The 22,547-nt window shown below is 41.1% G+C and overlaps 1 protein-coding gene across 1 annotated transcript in view; it reads right to left on the bottom strand.

The window, feature by feature from the left end:
• Positions 1 to 20,626, bottom strand: part of ANK2 (ankyrin 2) — a 581,571-nt gene extending 560,945 nt beyond the window's left edge. Inside the window, exon 1 of the mRNA XM_043512995.1 lies at positions 18,216 to 20,626. Within this exon, the coding sequence (XP_043368930.1) occupies positions 18,216 to 18,287 (72 nt within the window). The 5' untranslated portion in view covers positions 18,288 to 20,626. The remainder of the gene's footprint in view (positions 1 to 18,215) is intronic.
• Positions 20,627 to 22,547: the final 1,921 nt, after the last annotated feature.

The raw sequence follows: 22,547 nt of genomic DNA, 5'->3' as shown, positions 1-22,547 counted from the left end.
GAGGCAGTGAAAGATACTTTTTAAAGCTCTGTTACCGTACAGTATCAGCGGTCAGGTTTTTCTTCATATTGGCAATCACAGCTATGATGTATGACTTGACTAAGACTTTGATTTAATTACATCCAAAAATGTAGAGCAGTTGCACATAATTGGGACCAGCAGTGTGTGTCACAGACGAAGGAAAAATAGATATAAATATTATTCCACTGCATTATCAGACAATTTACTAGAAGAACATTTTTAAACATTACTCCCCAGAGTGACTTTGACAAACCCTTCAGATCTGAGAGTTGTATTTTGAGGCTGGCAGGGGAAGTGCAATTCTGACACTTCCACCTGTACTTGCATTAGCATAGCTATCACACTGATTGCCCATCAAGGGTTTTTCCACTGAATGCATCCAATAAAGTGAGCTCTAGCTCAGGAAAGCTTATGCTCAAATAAATTTGTTAGTCGCTAAGGTGCCACAAGTACTCTCTTTTTTTTTTTTTGCGAATATAGACTAACACGGCTGCTACTCTAAAACCCATCAAGGGTTAGTAACCACTCATCATATATTGCACATAAATTGGTAACTAGCAATATTTTTTATCAGTTGACATAACCTTCAGATATAGCTGGTCATTCATTCACAATACTTCAATTTCTTTGGATAGTGTCTCATTTAAAATTATGATGCAAAAAGGAGACTATCATTACAATTTAAATTTAAGAGGAGCTTCCCTTAACAATGAGTTTTTATTTCTGAAAACAGCTAATTTGCAACATTTGTTTTATTAGCTCTTTTTCACTCAGTAATTCTTCTCGTCTCATCTCTAATTGCCCCTCTGCCCTTCAGTATTATTCCTAATACTTTGAAAGAGTGTAAAATTTACTTAAACTAGGGGTGAGCTTTCAGACTAGGGTTTTTTCATATGATTTAATCCACACATTCATTGACTTTGTTTCAGGATTCTTTTGGTGTAACAATGGATTATGAAAATACCTTGCATCTTTCCTGGGTTTACAAGATTTTACAGGAAAATGAACAAAGGCTGCTGATTTTTCCTTTCCTTTAAATATTTATCATTTACTGAAGCGTGTGTATAAGGAGCATTATACAGACAGCTGCTACATCACACAGAATTTCTGCTTTAAAATCATGGGATTTAATCCTGCATTCCTTAATCCTGCATCCCCACTCGAAATGCTCACTAAGGACAAGGGGAGATTTCCATGAGCAAGGAAAGCAGGATATGGCTGAAAGCAAGTACAACATGAGGAAGAGTCTATTTCATAGCATTGTACATAGCTATGGGTTCCACATTTTGTGAAAGCCTTTTTGTTTCTCAGTTTAAGTCAATTCTCAGTCTAAATTGACAGCTTATTGGCAACTTCTGAAGTCCATTTACGAGTTGCTATTTTCAAAAAGTTTTTTAAAAAATTCCACTGGGAGACAAAACAACCAGTTTAATAGATCATCAGCACAGTTTACTTACTTTAATAACCCAGGGGTTTATTCTCCATTCAGTGCATACACATACTTAAAAAGGATATCATAGGTCAGTTGAGACAGCAAAATTATGTTTCAGAAAACTAAGCACCTACAAAGTTTACCAAAATAAGTGTTTCCATAAATTTTATATTATTGTAAGGGAAATGATTTATCTTTATAGGAGTTATCCTATGGGATTTAAAACCCAATCATTGCAGCATCCTGCTAATGTATGCAAACCAGCAAGTGAAACAATCTACACCCAGCAATCATATCCACCTTCAAGGCATTTGCAGGTTATAGCCCTGCAGTCTAGCCATCAACATGGTATAGCCTCTTCAATGCACATATATAAATTCTTCGTAAGTTAAGGGAATGCTATGGAAAAATAGGCCTATCCCAAAGTATCTGACTTTCCTGAAAAGGAACATTATAATGAGTAAGGAATATCAAGAGCAGAATCAAAACTCACCAAATCCAGATCTCTTCACTTGCATTTGTCTTCAGGCTTTTTTATCAAAGGATAAGGACGGTGATCACTGTGTGCACACCTATTTTTAGCAATTGTCACAGCAGTATTGCCAGCTATAGTAACGTTTCCATGTAATTAAGATTTGTCTCTTTCCACTTCAAGTGCTTCACGTTTGTTTGTCTATAACTACATCTTAAGCTAGAGATGGTTATAGCATCAGGTTGTTAGCTAACTGAAGGATTATCGGTCCTGCACATAATTATCAGTCTTCAGTTAGCATCAGAAGGAGATACACATTAAGTCTGACACCATTTATAAACTGTTGTCATGGTATGTTTCACCTATTGTTTTACATAGGGTTTGTGTGGTAACTATATTAACCCTATTTTACAAACATCCTCTCACTTCTGGTTGTGTTGTATGTCTACTACATCATTGTAGAAGACCAGGGAACTATTCAGCTAGAAAGAAATTTCACAGAAAACTTAGAGCAAAAACCCTTTCTCTAGGATTTCAGGTTTATTTTGACAGGGTTCCTCTCTCATTCAGTTCTCTCTCTTTCCTATCTCTGGCTACATTGCCTCCATGTGGGTTAAACACCAAAACCAGCTCTAAACAGTCCTAACGGGGATCATCTTTCCCTTGAGCTCTGTATTCTGGTTTTTACATGCAAAGCTCTTTTTAAGACTCTGCACCTAATTAGGCTCAGCTGTACCTGATTGCTTCAGCTCAGGCAGGCATTCCCAGCTGAGACTCTGAAAACCTCAGCTGCAATTTAACTCAAAGAACCCCACCCAGAGTCTGGCTTGGCATGGCTAACCTCCCTCAAGGGATATCACTAGGATTGTGAATGCCTCTCCAAAAGACGCTGTTGATGTATTAGTGTGGAGTGTAATTTACAGTCCTATTGTATTTTAATTGGTTTGCTTTTTCAAAATAAAATTATAATACAATTTAGCAATGGACATTCCCACCTTCCTACTCAGGCTTTTATTTATTATTACTTGTACTATAGTATGGCCTATAGTCCCATGGTGACTGAGCCCCATTACGGTGGCTACTATATATACATACAGTACGAGACCTAAGCAACTTCAATCAGAAGTTTTTGTTTGCAAACAGTTTTTATTTATTAATACTGATTATCACTTCTTCCATTTTTAAGTGATATAAATTCTAATACTAATATCACAACATCATAATGCCCATTTTCTTTTTTATCAATCGGAGTCAAGCATCTAAATCCCTTTGAAGATCTGGGCCTTCATCCAAGAAAAAATTGTTTTCTGATAGTATATAGTGTACACATTTGTGTCTATACAATACGCCCTGTATTTTTATATACAATATAAGGAGAGCTGATAGTGCCCTCCATAGCTAGGTTGCCTATCGCCTTCCATTATAAAGAATCTTTGCAACCTTTTTCTTTAGAAGTTTTAACATCTCGTTTGCTGCAAGACTTTGAAGCTTGGCAGAGACAAAGCCCTTGGGCTAGGGGTGTGCCTTTTATTTGTCCTATGAAATTCTGTTTAGGTCTGGTTGAATTATAAACGTTTGAAAATCACCATTGCCTTAAATATATTGGCAGTATGCCAAAATAGTAACACTGAACATGAACATTCTAAAGAGTGTTACTGTATATTATGATAGTCATTAATTACATGATCGAATGCTATTTTTTCCATAGGAGTGCTTCCTCATTAAGTGCATGGAAGAGACACAGAAAGGGTTAGAATTAAGATTGCATGGGCACCTTTAAATATATCTCCTAATTTTTGAGTGTTTAACTTTGAAACTTGAATAATATTTTTAATGTAGTTATTTACACTAATTTATTTATGCATTAACTATAATCACCTTTTCCTATTATACCTTACACCTATTATACAAACAGTTTCACTATCCATTATGTTTGATTATTTTAAAATGCTGAATAGAGATTCTGTATTGGCATGCATTTTTCCCAATAAATCACATGTGGTTTACTGAAATCGCGAATGCATATTTGTTCATTTCTGCAGACATTCTCTTTGTTTAATGTTGTGCTGCTTAAGCTCATATGTCACTACTTTTACTTTTTTAATAGCTTTAAAAGGTCAAAATTAAAGATAAGATTAAAGCAAAACTCTGGATGCTGATAAAGTGTTTAGAACTGGAAACTTTGTTTGGGTCCATCTCTGTTCATGATTAAATGAAACATGAAAAGGGTTTATTTATAAAGATCACATGGTAAATCATATAATATATCAGTTAATGTAAATATTCTGGTGATTGTCTTTGAATCTTTCCCTGACTTTTCTAAAGAGGCTTTATTCAACTGGATTATTTATTTATCATCTTCAACTTTTCAGTATTATTCTCAATATGAATATATTCAAGTATGTCTGTGGATAGTATTTTATCATATACAAACAACAACAGTTAACATATCATTAAAGTGGCAATTATAGCCACACAACCTTCACCTTAATTCTGTCCCCTTTGGCCAAAATTCATGTAAACTGGAACAAGCAGGCGCAAATTACAACTCTCTCCACCATTTGATCCCCCATGCACCTGACAGGGCTCACCCCTGGGAGGCCACAGGTGTTGCTGCTGCCTTACCTCAGGATGTTCCACCTGAAGTAGGCTGCTTTAATCTGTGACTGGAGCCAAACAAACACCCAGAGTGCTAGGAAATGAATTGCTTCTGCACATAATATGGTTTCCTGGGATGTGTTATGCAACTATCCTGGCAACCTGTGGAGTCTTTAGCAAAGAAGAGGTTGTGACCACTTTATACCAGTGCAACCTCCTCTCAGTGGATCTTTGGCTACAGCAGGCCATGGTAAAGGTCTATGCTATTAGTAGCCAGCACAGGTCTAGGCTGAGTTTGATCCCTTGGATGTACATCATAATAGGGTTCTGCACAATATTTTTTTTAAACTAGTCCAAAATTCCACATGTCTGCATCTAAAGTTAGAGCAAAGGCTGAGATTGGCCTCAGCTGAATCCCTAAAAAAATAACATTCTCAAAGTCTGGGTGGAAGGGAGGGAAGCTAGACCTGGATCCAAATTTTGCAACTAGGCTAACTTCTAATAAATAGATGCAGTTCTTTTCCTTAATACAGTAAAATACTTGCACCAAAAAAATGTAAGTAAGAAGGAAATTAGGACACTGTTAATGGATTAAAGAATCTTCCACCTCTGGATCACAGGTTTAAATCCAGCCCAGTTCAGTAGTGAACAAGCACTGTTACCATATGATTGCTGGTTTCAGAGTAGCAGCCGTGTTAGTCTGTATTCGCAAAAAGAAAAGGAGTACTTGTGGCACCTTAGAGACTAACAAATTTATTTCAGCATAAGCATTCGTGAGCTACAGCTCACTTCATCGGATGCATTCCATGGAAAATACAGTGAGGAGATGTATATACACACATACAGAGAACATGAAACAATGGGTTTTATCATACACACTGTAAGGAGAGTGATCACTTAAGATGAGCTATTACCAGCGGGGGGGGGGGAGGGAGGAAAAACTTTTTGTGGTGATAATCAAGGTGGGCCATTTCCAGCAGTTAACAAGAACATCTGAGGAACAGTGGGGAGCGGAGGCGGGGTGGGGAAATAACATGAGGAAATAATTTTACTTTGTGTAAAGATCCATCCACTCCCAGTCTCTATTCAAGCCTAAGTTAATTTTATCCAGTTTTCAAATTAATTCCAATTCAGCAGTCTCTCGTTGGAGTCTGTTTTTGAAGTTTTTTTGTTGAAGGATAGCCACTCTCAAGTCTGTAATTGAGTGACCGGAGAGACTGAAGTGTTCTCCGACTGGTTTTTGAATGTTATAATTCTTGACGTCTGATTTATGTCCATTTATTCTTTTACGTAGAGACTGTCCAGTATGACCAATGTACATTGCAGAGGGGCATTGCTGGCACATGATGGCATATATCACATTGGTAGATGTACAGGTGAACAAGCCTCTGATAGCGTGGCTGATGTGATTAGGCCCTATGATGGTGTCCCCTGAATAGATATGTGGACAGAGTTGGCAACGGGCTTTGTTGCAAGGATAGGTTCCTGGGTTAAAAAGAAAAGGAGTACTTGTGGCACCTTAGAGACTAACAAATTTATTTGAGCATAAGTTTTCGTGAGCTGTAGCTTATGCTCAAATAAATTTGTTAGTCTCTAAGGTGCCACAAGTACTCCTTTTCTTTTTTGTGAATGCAGACTAACACGGATGCTACTCTGGTTCCTGATTAGTGGTTCTGTTGTGTGGTGTGTGGTTGCTGGTGAGTATTTGCTTCAGGTTGGGAGGCTGTCTGTAAGCAAGGACTGGCCTGTCTCCCAAGATCTGTGAGAGTGATGGGTCATCCTTCAGGATAGGTTGTAGATCCTTGATGATGCGTTGGAGAGGTTTTAGTTGGGGGCTGAAGGTGATGGCTAGTGGCGTTCTGTTATTTTCTTTGTTGGGCCTGTTCTATAGTAGGTGACTTCTGGGTACTCTTCTGGCTCTGTCAATCTGTTTCTTCACTTCAGCAGGTGGGTATTGTAGTTTTAAGGATGCATGATAGAGATCTTGTAGGTGTTTGTCTCTGTCTGAGGGGTTGGAGCAAATGCAGTTATATCGTAGAGCTTGGCTGTAGACAATGGATCGTATGGTGTGATCTGGATGAAAGCTAGAGGCATGTAGGTAGGAATAACGGTCAGTAGGTTTCCGGTATAGGGTGGTATTTATGTGACCATCGCTTATTAGCACCGTAGTGTCCAGGAAGTGGATCTCTTGTGTGGACTGGTCCAGGCTGAGGTTGATGGTGGGATGGAAATTGTTGAAATCATGGTGGAATTCCTCAAGGGCTTCTTTTCCATGGGTCCAGATGATGAAGATGTCATCAATGTAGCGCAAGTAGAGTAGGGGCATTAGGGGACGAGAGCTAAGGAAGCTAAGGAAGCGTTGTTCTAAGTCAGCCATAAAAATGTTGGCATACTGTGGGGCCATGCAGTGTCACTGATTTGAAGGTATACATTGTCCCCAAATGTGAAATAGTTATGGGTGAGGACAAAGTCACAAACTTCAGCCACCAAGTTAGCCGTGACATTATCGGGGATACTGTTCCTGATGGTTGTAGTCCATCTTTGAGAGGAATGTTGGTGTAGAGGGCTTCTACATCCATAGTGGCTAGGATGGTGTTTTTAGGAAGATCACCGATGGATTGTAGTTTCCTTAGGAAGTCAGTGGTGTCTCAAAGATAGCTGGGAGTGCTGGTAGCATAGAGCCTGAGGAGGGAGTCTGTTGTTTCGACCTTCAGGAGGAGTCCACCTAGAATCCTTCTTTTTGTAGCATTGGTATGAAGGTCTCTGTGGGTTAGTATGTTGTTCAGAGGTGTGTTGGATATATTCCTTGAGTCGGAGATGTCGAAAATAGGATTCTAGGTCACCACAGAACTGTATCACGTTCGTGGGGGTGGAGGGGCAAAAGGAGAGGCCCCGAGATAGGACAGATTCTTCTCCTGGGCTAAGAGTATAGTTGGATAGATTAACAATATTGCTGGGTGGGTTAAGGGAACCACTGTTGTGGCCCCTTGTGGCATGCAGTAGTTTAGATAGTTTAGTGTCCTTTTTCTTTTGTAGAGAAGCAAAGTGTGTGTTGTATGTTTGCTGTTTGTTCCCTATGGGAAATGTGTCTAGTAATTTCAGACCAGTTAACACATCACAAAACCCACTAATACTCTTTGGCCCCCCCGCTGGCTGCCCCAGAAGAGTCACCATGAACTCTCATCTATTCTCACTCTCAGAACTGAACCCCTCCAGGGACGAAGCAAAGTGGCATAGCAGTGTAACGAAGTTTTCTCAGTTACTGCCTGACTGTACCTGTTCTGTAGAGAGAGAATGCCATCCTCCAGGGCTGTCAATCTGGCATCCACCAAGAGCAGTAAATTTAAAAATATGAATGTTAAAAAACCCTACAGATATCAAAATGAAGACAGTTGAAAAAGAAGGAAGAACATAGAGAGGTTTTCTGATCAGAAGGATTTCAGATTACTCAGTCACTGCTGCTAACCTGATTTTCTTACTGATGATTGGCTCCCACATTCCTAGGTGGTGTATTTACTCTGTGTGCCTACTCACTAGAGCTAGTTGCAATTTTTTTTTCCAAAACCTTTTTTTGTCAAAACCAAAACTTTTCATAGGAACTGATGACACTTTTGTCAGGAAGGTTTCTCATGTCCAGTATAGAATTTTTGGTCAAAATGAGACACAGAGACCCACCCCAGAAGTTAGGGCATTCACCTGAGATGTACAAACCCCTGCTCTGCCTCATTTGGAGCAGCAACTTGAACCTAGTTCTCTCACATCCCAGGTGAGTACTCTGGGGACTCTTTCTCTCTGTTTTTAATGAAATATTTTGAAAGGTCTTGGGTTAATCCTGATATGGAATGGAAAAATCTTTGTAATTGTGAACATTTTCATTGAATGGGAAAACTACTTCCTCACCACCTCTAATACTGACTTCATTGCTATTGCTGATCATGTTGTCATCTCTCTCTCACCTGCATGCTGAATTTCTCACACTATATGTCAGGTTTCAGAGTAGCAGCCGTGTTAGTCTGTATTCGCAAAAAGAAAAGGAGTACTTGAGGCACCTTAGAGACTAACAAATTTATTTGAGCATAAGCTCTCGTGAGCTACAGCTCACTTCATTCAATGAATTGAATGAAGTGAGCTGTAGCTCACGAGAGCTTATGCTCAAATAAATTTGTTAGTCTCTAAGGTGCCACAAGTACTCCTTTTCTTTTCACACTATATAATACATCCTGACACCTTTGCTTCTTGCTTCAGTTTTGTTTTCATTTTCACCTCTGGAATGCAGCAAAAGTCACTAGCTACAATTTCAGTGCTCCAGAGAATCAGCAACACTGATAAGAGGATGTTCCACCAATTTTACCCAAGATTATTCTTTGGTCTCCTGAATAAAAGTTAAACAGTGCCATTTAAAGGGATGTCTGATCGTATTTTCATGCTCTGGTATTGATAGTAGTTTCTTTTTAAATTTATAGACAGCTCAAATCTGAGCACTCCACTTTTCTCCCTTAAATTTAAATTGCACTACAAATCATATTTTTTTCCTGCGAACGTATTAGGCAGTCTGCACTTCTTATGGATGATGAACAGATCCTGGAAGATACTAAGGAAGAGCTGTTTCCCATTTTTTTCTCTTCATTCAAAACATTTTAATCCAAAAATCACAGAGGACTCTCCTCCTCAATCTTCCCAGGGCTGTCAATCTGGCATCCTCCAAGAGCAGTAAATTTAAAGCCTTAAATTCCAGCCTTAACTGAATTTTAATATGATCTGTGGCCCTCCTTAGTACTTTTGGATAATTCCTCTGACTTCCTGCTTGTGTAGACAACTTCTGTTTCAGAACCCATCATTTAGGCTCTGATCCAGCAAACTTTAATTTAAGCACCTGAGGAGTTCCACTGAAGTCATGGGACTACTTGTGGCTAAAGATATGCACATGACAAAATACTCAGCTAGATCAGGACTTTAAAGGGTGGTTTTACAATGTGGGGGCTCAGGTTGCTATAGGGGACAATGCAGATAGTGTGCCTGTTCTGACACCTGTGTGGAGTCCAGAGCCAGGGAAAGCTTTCATAGGATCTGGGACAAGGAGGTAGCTGACCCATCTTCTGCAAAGGTAGTAGGAGATCTGTAGAAGGGGCCTTCTAAATGTGGATACGCCACAGGACGAGTTCAACATCTTGGTCATAAAGTACTTAAAGTATTTTCACATTGCCCTGTGTTCACCAAATGTCAGGTGTGCTGAAGACAAGTGTGAAAATACAATTAAGATGTGCATGAGAAATGTTATATTTATCTAGATTTTATAGGGGTTTTTTTCTCCTGAGGAGATAGCCCCTAAAATAAGCAGTGAAAATCAGAAGAAAAATTTTTGAAACCAACTTGCAGAATCCGAAGTGTGAGTGACAACACCCCCCAATATATTCCAAAACACTGCACTCTGAAATGGTGTCATTTGCAATAGCTTTGTTTAACATTCAGTAATTTCTTAAGCTTTATATGATAAATACCACTGACATTAGGATGCAGGGCCTTTAAAAAAAACTTCAATGGGATGACTCACATACTTAAGGAATAGCACATGCCCTGCTGAATCAGGGTCATAGCTAGCAAGTGCAAATAATGCACTCAATCTGGAAAGCATTTCAGAAATATAACTCCAGTTCAGGAGCCTGATCCAAAGATCATTAAAATCAACTGAAAGACTCTCATAGAGTTCAGTGCCTCAAGTCAGTAGGAGGTTTGCATGTAGAGTGATTTCAGGATGTGGCCCAATAATCATAAGTGTTATTGTGATAACATAAGTGCATCAAAATGTAATCAACATAATGGCTTCTTGTTAATATACTCATTTGGTTTGTAACATCCTGAGTTTATTGCCATGCTGCAAGGCCTCTCTTCTCCCTTCCTCATAAGGAGCTGTGAGAGATGTGGTGGAGTGGGACTCTGGTAGTGGTTGCATAAGGAGAGTCAATAATTTTAGCTATATTTGGGTTATTTGATTTCATCTTGGGGCTTATATCTTTGTACATGTACTATTAAATGTTTGTGAAGGGCATCCACTGCATTGTATGGATGCTGTTTCATTGCAGCCTAGTAAAAGTCCAAATAACAAATACCAAACTCATATCCAAAGATCAGAAGCATGACTGCTGAGTGGCTCCTTTCTAAGTGTAATTAAAATAATTCTAAACACACAGTAGACAAAATGCATATTAAGCATGTAAGGCACTTGTAGCCATCAAACACTTCTTTCATTATTCATCCCTACATATTAATTCAGAATGTTGTGTCGCTGTCTCATGTTCATTGCAGAATAAATACCTGAATGAAAAACTAATTCAGAATACTAAAAAGTACTTGATTTGAAAGTAAAAATAATCCATCAGACCCCTAATGGCGATACATGAAACTGTGGCAGCTAACAAACTGACTGCTAGGTAACATTGTAAATCATGGTAATAACACTTTCTAAAATAGTAAAATAAAGATATGCACAGAAAAATAATTTGTCATTAAATATATAACTGACTAGTTAGTAGTTACTTCTGCTACAGTCTGAAGACTACTTTCCTTTCCCTTTGGTTGCTTCTGACCCCCAGGAGCCATTCTGGTAACCAAGGACAGCAAGGGTATACAGATGCCCCAACCACTTACTCCTTTTACCCTAGACATGCCCCTTTGACAATGGTCAGGAAGGGGGTATGGTACTGGAATTTACGTTAGAAGATCCTCCTACACACATGGAATACTCCACTAGCCAGGGCCAGCCCACATTTTGGCACCTGAGGTGGGGAGCTCAAATGACACCCCCATGCTCCCTCACTTGGGCCAAAACTTTGAAAGGTCTCAATTCTGCCTTCTTCCTGTTCTACTCCTCTCATGGTACTGCTCTGCTACCTACCCCAATAAAGGAGAACTAACAACTTAAAATGCCTTATTCAAAAATTTTAAGTAACACTTCACTTTCAAACACCTGAACAGCAAATGTAACTTTTCTTGTCTGCTTAGTAAACACTGGCATTTTTATCTGTTTGAATAATCAAAGTGGTGCTTTCCGTGCCTTCTTGGTTGCAAAGATTTGAACTGCTTCCTGAAAGTCCAAAGTCTGGGCCAGCTCATGGTCTATTGAGATGGTTGCAAGGCAAAAAGTCTCTCCTGTGTCACTGTGGAGCGTAGATGTGTTTTTATTAACTTCAGCTTGGAGCTTGAAGCTGCGTTCTCCACTGGCAACTGTTACAGGAAGTGTTGGAAGTATGCGCAGAGCAACAAAAGCATTTGGAAAGAAAGTGGTCATCTTATTTGTGCACATATATTCCAGAACAGCCTTTGGAGTTGATCCTGATGAAATGTATCATGAAAGGGCTTTCATCACCTAAATCACTCACATCAATATCGCACATATCATCATGAGTCAACACTGTCTCTAGTGCCCTGCCTTGCTGGTGTAGGTCTTCTTAAGGTACAGTGAGGAGTTTGGGAATATCATACAACTTCCCAAATATACTGCTATGTTCCTTGAGCTGCATGAAACGTTCTTCAACTGACTATATTGCACAACCTAGCACCAGGTTAAAGAATTCAACTTTGAATTGTTGTTTGGGGTCTCTTAGGGGATTATCCCATGCCTCGTAATCAAAATGGCTTCTTCTTCGGTGACTCTTGAATGGGTGGGAAAATAGCCTCAGTGTCAAGTTCTTCTGCCAACTTCTGTGCACTCTTCAGAACGTTTTGAAATCCCTTATCTGACCAGTAAGACTGTAGGTATGACTTTGCTTTGTCCAGTTGTTCCATTGCTCCAGATATATCAAGGACAACACCTTGAAGTCTCTTGCTCACAACATTTATTTCAAACAGTATGTCATGCCACAACACTAAGCCACACAGAAATTTGAAGTTATGTATGTTTCTGGTGATTCCATTTCCCTCTGCCATTGTTCTCCCACAAACACTTCCTGTCATAGCATTATCCTCCATAATGGCAACTATGGCATCATCTATCTTCCAGATTTGGTGTTTGATAGACTTTATCACCTCCACTCGACTTTCCCATCGTGTGGCACTCAGTGGTTTCAGTGTCAGAGAGGATGTTCCAGATGTTGCTTCAAAATTTGCCATCGATGAGTTGATGCAGAGAAAAATACATAGATGCTTTGAATTACATTAAAAAATTCAGCAGTCTCACTAGAAGCTGATGCTGCATCACTGACTGCCAAGTTCAATGAATGAGAACTGCATGGGACAAAAAAAGCTCAAGGGTTTAAACTCTCGGATCCATGTCTGCACTCTTCTGTTCTTTCCTCTCATGTTGGCACCATTATCATAGCCCTGACCTCTCATGTCAGCTATCGCAATTCCTTTATCTTCCAGCTTTTTAAGAAGCACATTTGTCATACCAGCTCCTGTAGTATCATCAATGTCAATAAATTCTAGAAAATGCTCTCTGACAGTCACCATTGCAGGGACATTTTCACTAGGTTCTGTTGTTGTTACAAAACACACCATTAAAGTCATTTGTTCCATATGGCTGATGTCAGGTGTGCAATCCAGAAAAACAGAGTAATATCTTGCTGACTTCAGATCTATCACAATCTTCTGTTTGACTTTTGTTGCCAGTAGCTGTATGATCTCATTTTGATTTGTTTTTCCAAGGTAGTGGTGTGTGTACATTTCTTGGGTGGTGACTCTTCTTAGATGCTCGTGGAGTACAGCATCAAACTCAGCCATCAGCTCCACAATTTTAAGGAAGTTTCCATTGTTTGGCACATATAGCTGATCTGAAGTGCCACGCAGTGCTAGGTTTTGGGTAGCAAGCATTCTCACAATGGCAATGAGCCTTTTCAGAACATTTTGCCAGTAAAGAGATTCTGATGCAATCTTCTCTTGATGCTGATCATCTATGGTGGCCTTTAACCATAGTCTCATCTCAAGCTCTTTTCATCTATGGAATGCTTTCTGAAGATTCTTCTCATGGCATGCCAGATTTCTAGCCAGATTTTTCCAGTCCTTTGTTCCTGTAGAACCCAATGTGGCTGGAACATTAGATTGGAAGAGTTTGCAACAAAAACAGTATGCAGCATTCTGAGTTTTTGAGTACATAAGCCATGGCCTCTCCACTTTGTCACCATTGGGGATTTCACTCCAGTAATGTGTTGGATGGAAACTTCTATCTTCATTGTCTTCAGGGAACATGAAGTTTTTCATTTGCTATGGCCCATGCAGTACGAGGAAGTCCCTCAGGCTACCGCTCAAGTGGGTCCACGTCATAGACTTAAGGAAGTAAACTCAGCAGCAGCTGTTTCTTGCGCTTCCACCACACTCTTCTCTAATCTACACTTTTCTTCAGGAATGTGCATGGTTACATGCATTTGAGATGGAGATATGGATGCTGCAGTAGCTGCTAGGTCACCTGCATTCTGACTAACTGGAAGATCAGGCATCTCCTCACCACTCACATCCTCACTGGGGCCGGAAGGCTCGCCATCATACATTTGTGTCTGTGCAGCTCGGGAGAGCTCCTTCCTGCTCAGATAGAAAAGCTTCCTTTGCTTGCTTGCTTTTTCTGAATGCTGCCCCAGAGGGGCGTTTTCTTCTTTCACTCATGACTGCTGTTCTGTGCAAGCTATAGTGGCTCTCTACACTCCGTTGAAGGGGACAAATAAGCAGGTTAGGAGCAGGGCCTGAGTGAGAGAAGATATCAGTGTCTTAAGGGTCTAACTGGCTCCTACTACTTCAGTTGACTGACTGTTCTCCTCAAGGGAGTTCAGGGAAGCAGCAGGAAAACAGGAAGCTCCCTGAGAAGCTGGTGTTAAGCAGTTCAGGCTCCTGGGGGTGCTAGAGAGGTATGTAAGAGGTTCCTCCTCCTCTCTCTCCCTTCAGCTCCTGCTGCTTTCTGTTATTCCCTCTCACCTTTTCTCTTGCCTGCCTGTTATGTCTCTTGTGCCCTCCTTCCTCCACCACAGCACTCCACCATCTCTGTGCATCTAGAGAAGAGAGAATACATATGCACCAGCAGCAGACACAATTTTCTACACTCTGGGTCCTAGTGGCGCCACGCCACAGTCTGGCACCTGAGGCAGCCGCCTCAGTTCGCCTCATGGTAAGGCCAGCCCTGCCACTAGCCACTTGAGCACACGTAACAGCCCAGTGAAGCCTATGGTATTTGTCCCACTTCCCCAGTATGTAACATCTCACTTTTCTTTTGGATGGAATGCAATATTGTCTCTGTGTTTTTAATATTACCATGTAGAGAACAACTCACTGGTTCTAGAATGGCTTCTCTTTTTCCCTTCCCTCTATGGGCTGTGGCAACAGCAACCCCCAACTGTTTGCTATTAAAAATAAATAACTGGAAACATAATATTCAAGTCATATTCATGACTTAGATTCTTACCATAGATCTAAGAAATGCACCAAAGGCTTGAAATGTGCGGGAGGATCAAATCAAATTTCTATTGAGGTGAGTCGCCATAGCGGCTCTGAGTCACTACAAGGGATGATTCTGCATATCTGGTTCAAATAAACATACTGAATAAATTATAAGCAAACAAGCTACAATTTTCTCTATGGCCTGATTTCTCAAAGATTCCTAGTGTTTAGGTTTGGAACCTGATTTCCACAAGGTCAGGTCCTTGCTATTTCTTTACTGTTACTTCTTTTTGTTCTAATACTCCAAGTCTTTGCTGATTTCACTCTGTGGAGAGGGTCAAATGAATTCAGGAAAGTCCCCTATTCAGTTTGCTCACGTCAAGAATCAAACTCAGACTGAACTATTAAAGCCTGGATACTTTCTTCCTCATGTTCAGTTTCCAGCTGGGAAGGAACAGGAAGTGCCAAAATACTTGAAAAAAAGACTGTTCTTGTGGTATTTCCAGCTGGGGCCAGAAGCAAATGTGTCTTGAAATCTCACACAAAAGCCTTGTTACCCAAGATTTCCAGCCTGACCTTTCAATACATAATAGATTTGACTAGTTCAGATAATCATCCAAACTTCTGAAGGGTTATCTGAACTCCAAAAGATGAGATTTCCCCATAAACACTATGACTACTTTGTCAACAGAAGATACAAAGAAGAATTTACATGTGTGGCACACTAATCTGATTACTTACCAAGAATCCTTTTTTGAACAGTTTTTAATTTACTAATTTTACCATTTTAATCATGCTACTTTTGAAGTCCTAATATAAAAAGCAAACTAAACATTTCAGACCTTAGCTGGACACGCCCATTATTATCTATTCTATTTCTAGCATGTTCAAAAACACTTGCAGAACAGAATCACTGCAATTCCCTGCAGTCAGAAGTTGGCAGTATTTCTGTTCTACTTGAGTGGATGAAGACCAGGCCAGGTGGAGAATGACAAATAACTCTAAAAAACTATTTCAAAATTCAAAATGTAAATTAATGCACCAGTCACTACAATTTACAGCTCTTTTTTGCAAAGAGGTGCAACAGTGTTACAAAAAACAGGAGATGGAACAATAACCTGGAAATTGCTGCATTATATTCATTAGGAATTGTATTCATGTGCTTCAATAAACATGTCTCACCCACAATAGTAACACACCCTAAAATATTGGTGAATGCATAGCTACTGTTATTCAAATTGTTTTAATGTAACTTTGTATTAATCTCTTGGCATTCTGATATAATTCAATATGTGTGCATACACAAGTTTGTATATATACATATGATATTATATTTAATATACATGCATGTATTACACATGCACACCTACATAGTATTTGAAATAGTCTTGTTTGTATATTTATATTAGAATGTGAAGAGGTAAGGAGAGATGTGTCAATAGATTAATAATTAACTGTTTTTTTTCAGTGCTTTACCTTTCAGTCCTTCTGCCGTTGTTAAAACTCAGTGATACCTTGGTTTTTGGATCCCTCACCATCAATGTTCATAAAATGACATCATCTAACTCAGTTGGGAGGGGTTCTACATTATTGGTACACACTGATGGGAAAGGCCCATGTGTTTTTTGTCATAATTTTAATGTAATTCAGTAGCAACTAGGGTCCTACTGTCTATATATTTATTTAGGAAGTATTAACATGTTTACAAAATCCTTGCCATGTAAATATCAGCAATATACAATCATTGCAACAGTGAATTTTGTTTAGAGACATTATATAGGAACATTGTTATCAGATCTCTCTCTCTCTTTTTTCTCTTTTTTTTTTAACAGGGTGGTAGCACATTACAAAGTGAGCATCATCACAACATAGGGTCTTGCTTTCTACAATTGAATTCATTTTAGACAATTTAGTGCATGTCACTGGAGAACATATTTATTAGATTTCAACAGTATAGCTATCTTATCTTTGCCCTTGACACAGTATGTCAAAATCAACAGAAGCAACAGACAGAGGGAGCAAGATGGCAGTCAAAAAGAAAGACCCAGTACAGCATAGTCACCAGAACTTAATTAGGTTACAAACAGGTAGATCTATAACCCCTTGATGTTTCACTGAGTTGCCAAACAAGTGGAATGAAGGGAAAAGAAACTGAGAGTCCTTGTAATACTACCACTTACATGAATCAGACCATGAACCCTTGGAGATCCTGATGTGGAAAGGGATGTAAACCAAAGGTGAGCATAACACTTGAGAGCATTTCTAGATGTTATCATAACTTTTCCAAGTTTACATTGAATTTCCCCTCCACCCACCCCCACCCCTTCCCAACAACTGCAGCTCTGATCATCAACAGAGAAAAAAACTTGCCATCTCCTATCCTCACAGGAGCCCAATCCTAGCTGAGCCAATAACCCAGGAAAACTCCAAACTTCATCTTCAGCCTGCCTCCTCCTGTGTCAGAGACACCCTTGCCATCCTCGTGTCCCATCAGAGCATGACAATAATAACACAGCCAAGAAAGATCACACTCACATTGCCTACTCACATTGACATACCGCCTCTGTGCTACCCTTCCTGTCATCAGTGCGTCTGCAGATCACAAGCATACACCACACAGCTCTTAGACACCCGGATGGCTTCAGCCCCTCTTATATGGCACAGTGCAAAGAGAAACCCGCATTCCTCTAGAATACAATGATAAACTATGTGTCTGTGAGAGAGAGAGAGAAAGAGACAAGTGGTGTTGGTCTGTCATACAATGTCCTGGTATTTGACTCTTCCAGGTTATGTGGTGTTTCTCATGTGCAGTGTTTTGTGTGTGAGATGAATGAGTCAGGCTTTGGGTGGGTCTGTGATGTTTTAACACACGTAGTGTTTAGTGTCATCTGTTTAGTGTCATTGTTTCAGTGCTCTCTGTGTCAGACGTGTGACTGCTATGTGTGACACATGGTGTCAGGGTGAAGTGAGGGTGTATTTGTTTTGTATGGGGAGCACACATTACTCTGCGTTAAGCATTCCACGCAGACTGTGTTGTGTGCCAGTGCCTTGCAATGTGTGTATTGTGCAGCACCAAGTCAGTGTGCGCCAGGCGGTTATTACAATGTGTGGTTGTGCCAATGCCATGCAGTGCGTTCAGAGGCACTGTGTTGCAGTGCCATGCAGTCAGTGTTGTGTGGCTGTGTGGCAGTGTGTGTTAGTGCCATGCAGTGCATCGTGAGGCAGTGCCATGCAGTGCGTGTAGCGAGGCAGTGTGGGGCAGCGCCATGCAGTGGGTGCTGTGAAGCGCTGTGTGTGTCAGTCCCAAGCTATGTGCCCTCTCCAGGGTGCACCCACCTGGCGAATGCGTGCCTGGCTGGCGGGGGGAGAGGACCCGCCTCCCGGGCCGGGGGAGGTGGGGGCAGCCATCTTCCTGCTCCTGGGCTCCTTCTCGCTGTCACTTTGCTCTCCCCGGCCCTGCTGCCCGGCGTCCGCCTGCGACCGCCGCGGCCGCCTCCCGGCCTCTCCTCTGACAGCGCCGAGGGCAGGAGGAGGGAGCTCAGATCGCCCCAGAGCCCCGCGTCTCGCCTCCCCTGGCCGCAGCCCCGAGCGGCCCCCGCAGAGCACAGCGGCGTCCCAGCCAGCCCAGGCCCCCGGCGCGCCCGGCAGCGCTGGGTGGGAAGGGCTGGAAGCCGGTCACTGCATGACCTTGCCCGTGAAAGTCAGCGGCGGTGCCTCCGCTCGGGCTCCGCGGCGGGGCGGCTTCTGCGGCAGCCGCGCACCCCAGCCTGCCCCAGCCCGCGTGTGGATTGTGCGAGCGGCCCTCACCCAGAGCAGCCCGCCCGCCGGCGAGGAGGCTGGGCCGCTGATTGAGCTCATGGACAGCTCCTGGAAGCAGCGTCTCGATGCACCACTACCGGCTGGAGCCGAGGGTGGGAAAGTGGGAAGAGGGAGTCGTCGTCGTCGTCGTCGTCACCGCCCCCCCCCCCTCCTTACACACACCCCCCCCCCAACCAGCCCGCAGCCCCGCATCAGGAATTAACCCAGGCAGTTCGCCGCTGATACGTGTCTTGCTTCCCTTTTAGCCCTTTGGCAAACTGGCCTAGGAAGCAGGTGTCCTGCTGGTGGGCGATGGGAAAAGTGCATGGGGGCCTTCTCGTGCTTCGGGGAGGGGAGCGTGAGCCTTGGGAGAGACAAAAACGTTGCCGATCTTTCTGCTGAGCGAAGGTGCCCTGAGTCCACTTGCGGGCCAGCTGGATGCTGGGAGCTTCATCACGGCGAGGGTACTTCAGCGCAAAGTTACAGAAATCTGGGTTCGTGACGTTTCTGGTGCCCGGACTGAAAGAAAAGTGTGTTTGGGTGGGGTAGCGGGTGGTTGTGTATACTGTGCTTTGTGTCTCTGAGCCCCGGGGAAATGGTGCTAGGAAATTCACATGATCAGCACAAATGCATTAAGGATAAGGCTAGGTCTACCCAGAGCATGTTTGTAATTAAAGACGGGGGGCGGGGGAGCGTCCTGCACAGGTACACATTTATACAATTCCGTGCCTACGAGACCTTTAAGGAACTGTGTCGTTGAATGTGTGATGCTGTACTATGCATTGCAGGGAGCAGGCCAGCCCCCTGAGAACTTTACATTGATCAAGACAATATGAAATATAATAATGATACTTAGGACTCTGCAAACATAAATCTTTTTGTCTTTATAATATGTGTTTGTAAAGCCCTAAGTATCCTTATAATAGACCAAAACTTTACATTCTGACATGTCACCTCACTGAGGGATTAACAGAATTTCATTAATTAGGTAAAAGTAGTAAAGAATGAATGCATATCTTCCTTGGCAGGCTTGTCTTTTCAGTCCCTGCTAGAGCACTCATTAAAGGGTGACCATTTTTGTACCTTCAAAAGATTCCACGTTAGAATTCTGAATGCTCCAGAGGCTAATATATTTCAGCCAGAGACAGGTCACTTAAGCTTTTATTACTTTGAAAGTAGAATTTATCTGCCAGTCAGATTGCAAAGCTGTTGTATGTCTCTTTCCCTGCAGTAGGCACAAGAATGCACTGTATGCTACAGTCCATGAATTCTGATTATTTTTACATGTATCTTGTCTATGTACCATATCAATCACACAGATAGAAAAGGAAGTGGTGGAAGGAGAGATGGAAAAAGTAGAGATGGAGGAGAAGAAGCTAAGGAGAGAGAATAAAGTAAAGTGTAAAATAAAATAGAGAGTGAGGGGGAGAGAGAGAGAAAGAAGGGCAGGCAACTGGGGATGTGGTGTCAGACAGTGCTTGGGTCAGCAAAGAAGAGGAGATTCCCAGAACCACTTGAATCAAGATAATTTTAAATATCCCTTATTCTGTTCCAGGAGATCAATAGCTATTACTGTAGTGTTGAGTATATTGGGATATAAATGTTTTCCACTCCAGTTATAACTGCCTTGATGTCAATGAGAATGATCTTCAAGCTTTATTTTTCTCTGCAATTTTCCTTCTCTAGTTTCTTCAGAAAAAATAATTCTGGAGGCCACAGGACTCTAAAGCTTGTGATACACAGGTCGTATACCACATGTTTTATTTCAACTGTGTGTTCACTGAGTCTTTGTAACTGATGCAGCTTCATCTCAAGCTGGATATCAAGAAGAAACCAAAGATGACAGGGAAGAAATTTTATTTCCTATTTTAAATATATTATTTTTAAATACTAAAGGATACATTTTACCTTCCAAGTAGGCTCTAAATAAAAATGTGAATAAAATTATTTACTTTAAGATGCAAAAAAAGTTCATATTTTCATATGTGTTTACTATATTCACACAGGTTTCAGAGTAGCAGCCCTGTTAGTCTGTATTCACAAAAAGAAAAGGAGTACTTGTGGCACCTTAGAGACTAACAAATTTATTTGAGCATAAGCTTTCGTGAGCTCAAGTGAGCTGTAGCTCACGAAAGCTTATGCTCAAATAAATTTGTTAGTCTCTAAGTGCCACAAGTACTCATTTTCTTATATTCACACACACACAGTCTGATTGCTGAGGAATGCCTATATTTCTCATTTGCTGAACACCAGTGGTTCTGGCCTTTATCCTTATGATACATCCAAGTCTTTTAGGTATATCTTTATCATAGGACATGTGTATGCATATTACAACCTGGTTTCACTATTTATTTGTATTGTCAGGAGCCTTCACTGTACAAACATAAAATAAAAAACATACCCTGCCCCAAAAATTCATAGATGTTCAGGTTAGAGAGGATCATTATCATCATCTAGCCTGACTACTTGCATAAGACAGGAATTTTTATGGAATAGAATTTCACTTAGTGATTCCTGCATCAAGCACATAACTCCTGGTTCAGCTAGAACATAAATTTTAGAAAGAGAATCAATCTTGATTTAAAGACCTCAAGTGATAGAGACCCATTACATCCCTAGATAAGTTGTTTCAATGGTTAATTATCCTCACATTTTTAAAACTGTTATTTTTAGTCTGAATTTGTCCAGCTTCAGCTTCCAGCCATTGGATCTTGTTATACCTATGTCTGCCGGATTAAAGAGCTTTCTACTATCAGAAGTCTTTTCCCCACACTATTTTGTTATACTGCTGTCAGAAACATTATGCACATAATTGTAGTGCAGTCTCTCAAGTCTTTTCTTAAGTACTGTTCTTTAGCTGGGTTAGGTTATACTCTCTGTAAACTTGTGCATGAGCTCAGACTTGTGCATTTTCGGTGCTACATACTGACCATGTTTTTACCAGTGGGAGAAATTATGCTTTTTATGAAGTGAGCTGTAGCTCACAAAAGCTTATGCTCAAATAAATTTGTTAGTCTCTAAGGTGCCACAAGTACTCCTTTTCTATTTGCTTTTTAATGTGTTGGCTAATATGTATTAACTAACATTAAAATTATCTCTAGCAGCTAACATTAAAATAACTTTGCTACACTAGGATTTTAACATGTTTTAGCATTTCAGCTTTGTTCCTTGTGTCAACATGGCCACTGTGTCTAATTTTGAGAGGCCTCCACTCAACTCTTGCTGTTCCAGGATGCTGTATTAGGACAGACTGTGAAAATTAGAGTTGGAGAAGACTTTTGCTAGTGCAGATTCAGAGACGTCTGGTTCAGGAACAAAATTAACAGCTCTCATGGGAATGGAGGGAGTGGTCTTGCAGGTTCTGAATTTCCCAACACCTCTACCTCACTACATACTGTGTGAATTATTAATGGACCTAGTGGAGAGATTACTAGATGCACAGGAAATGGGCCACATCCAGCTAAGACCAGTTGACTGAAGTTGGGGAAGTGGGAGAAGTGGGATAAACCAGAGAAGATTTGGGGGACACCTAGTCACACTCTAATTAGGAAAACATAATACTACAAATAGGGTAGCATGCCCCAGTCCTCTTCTTGAGGTGGAAGAAGAGCCACAAAGGGTGTAAACGGGCTGCTGAACCTCACCACAAGTAGATAACACAGCAGGTTGGGAAATCAGAAACTTTTAGAGGGAACCCTATAGTTGTGTGTAAAGGATGGGCTAAGATAGTGATTCAGAAAGTGGGTGCATGGAGAAGGAAGTCCATGGGACCTGCTGAGGTCCTCACAGGTGTAGAAATTTTGGGAAAAATCCTGAGCAAACCACCTTTTTAGGGGTTTTTCTATCACTAATTTATTGACATTGGGACAT

The sequence above is a fragment of the Dermochelys coriacea genome, chromosome 4 (genome assembly GCF_009764565.3).
Source record: "Dermochelys coriacea isolate rDerCor1 chromosome 4, rDerCor1.pri.v4, whole genome shotgun sequence".
NCBI classification, from domain to species: domain Eukaryota; kingdom Metazoa; phylum Chordata; order Testudines; family Dermochelyidae; genus Dermochelys; species Dermochelys coriacea.
This window is presented reverse-complemented; position numbering and strand designations above follow the sequence as displayed.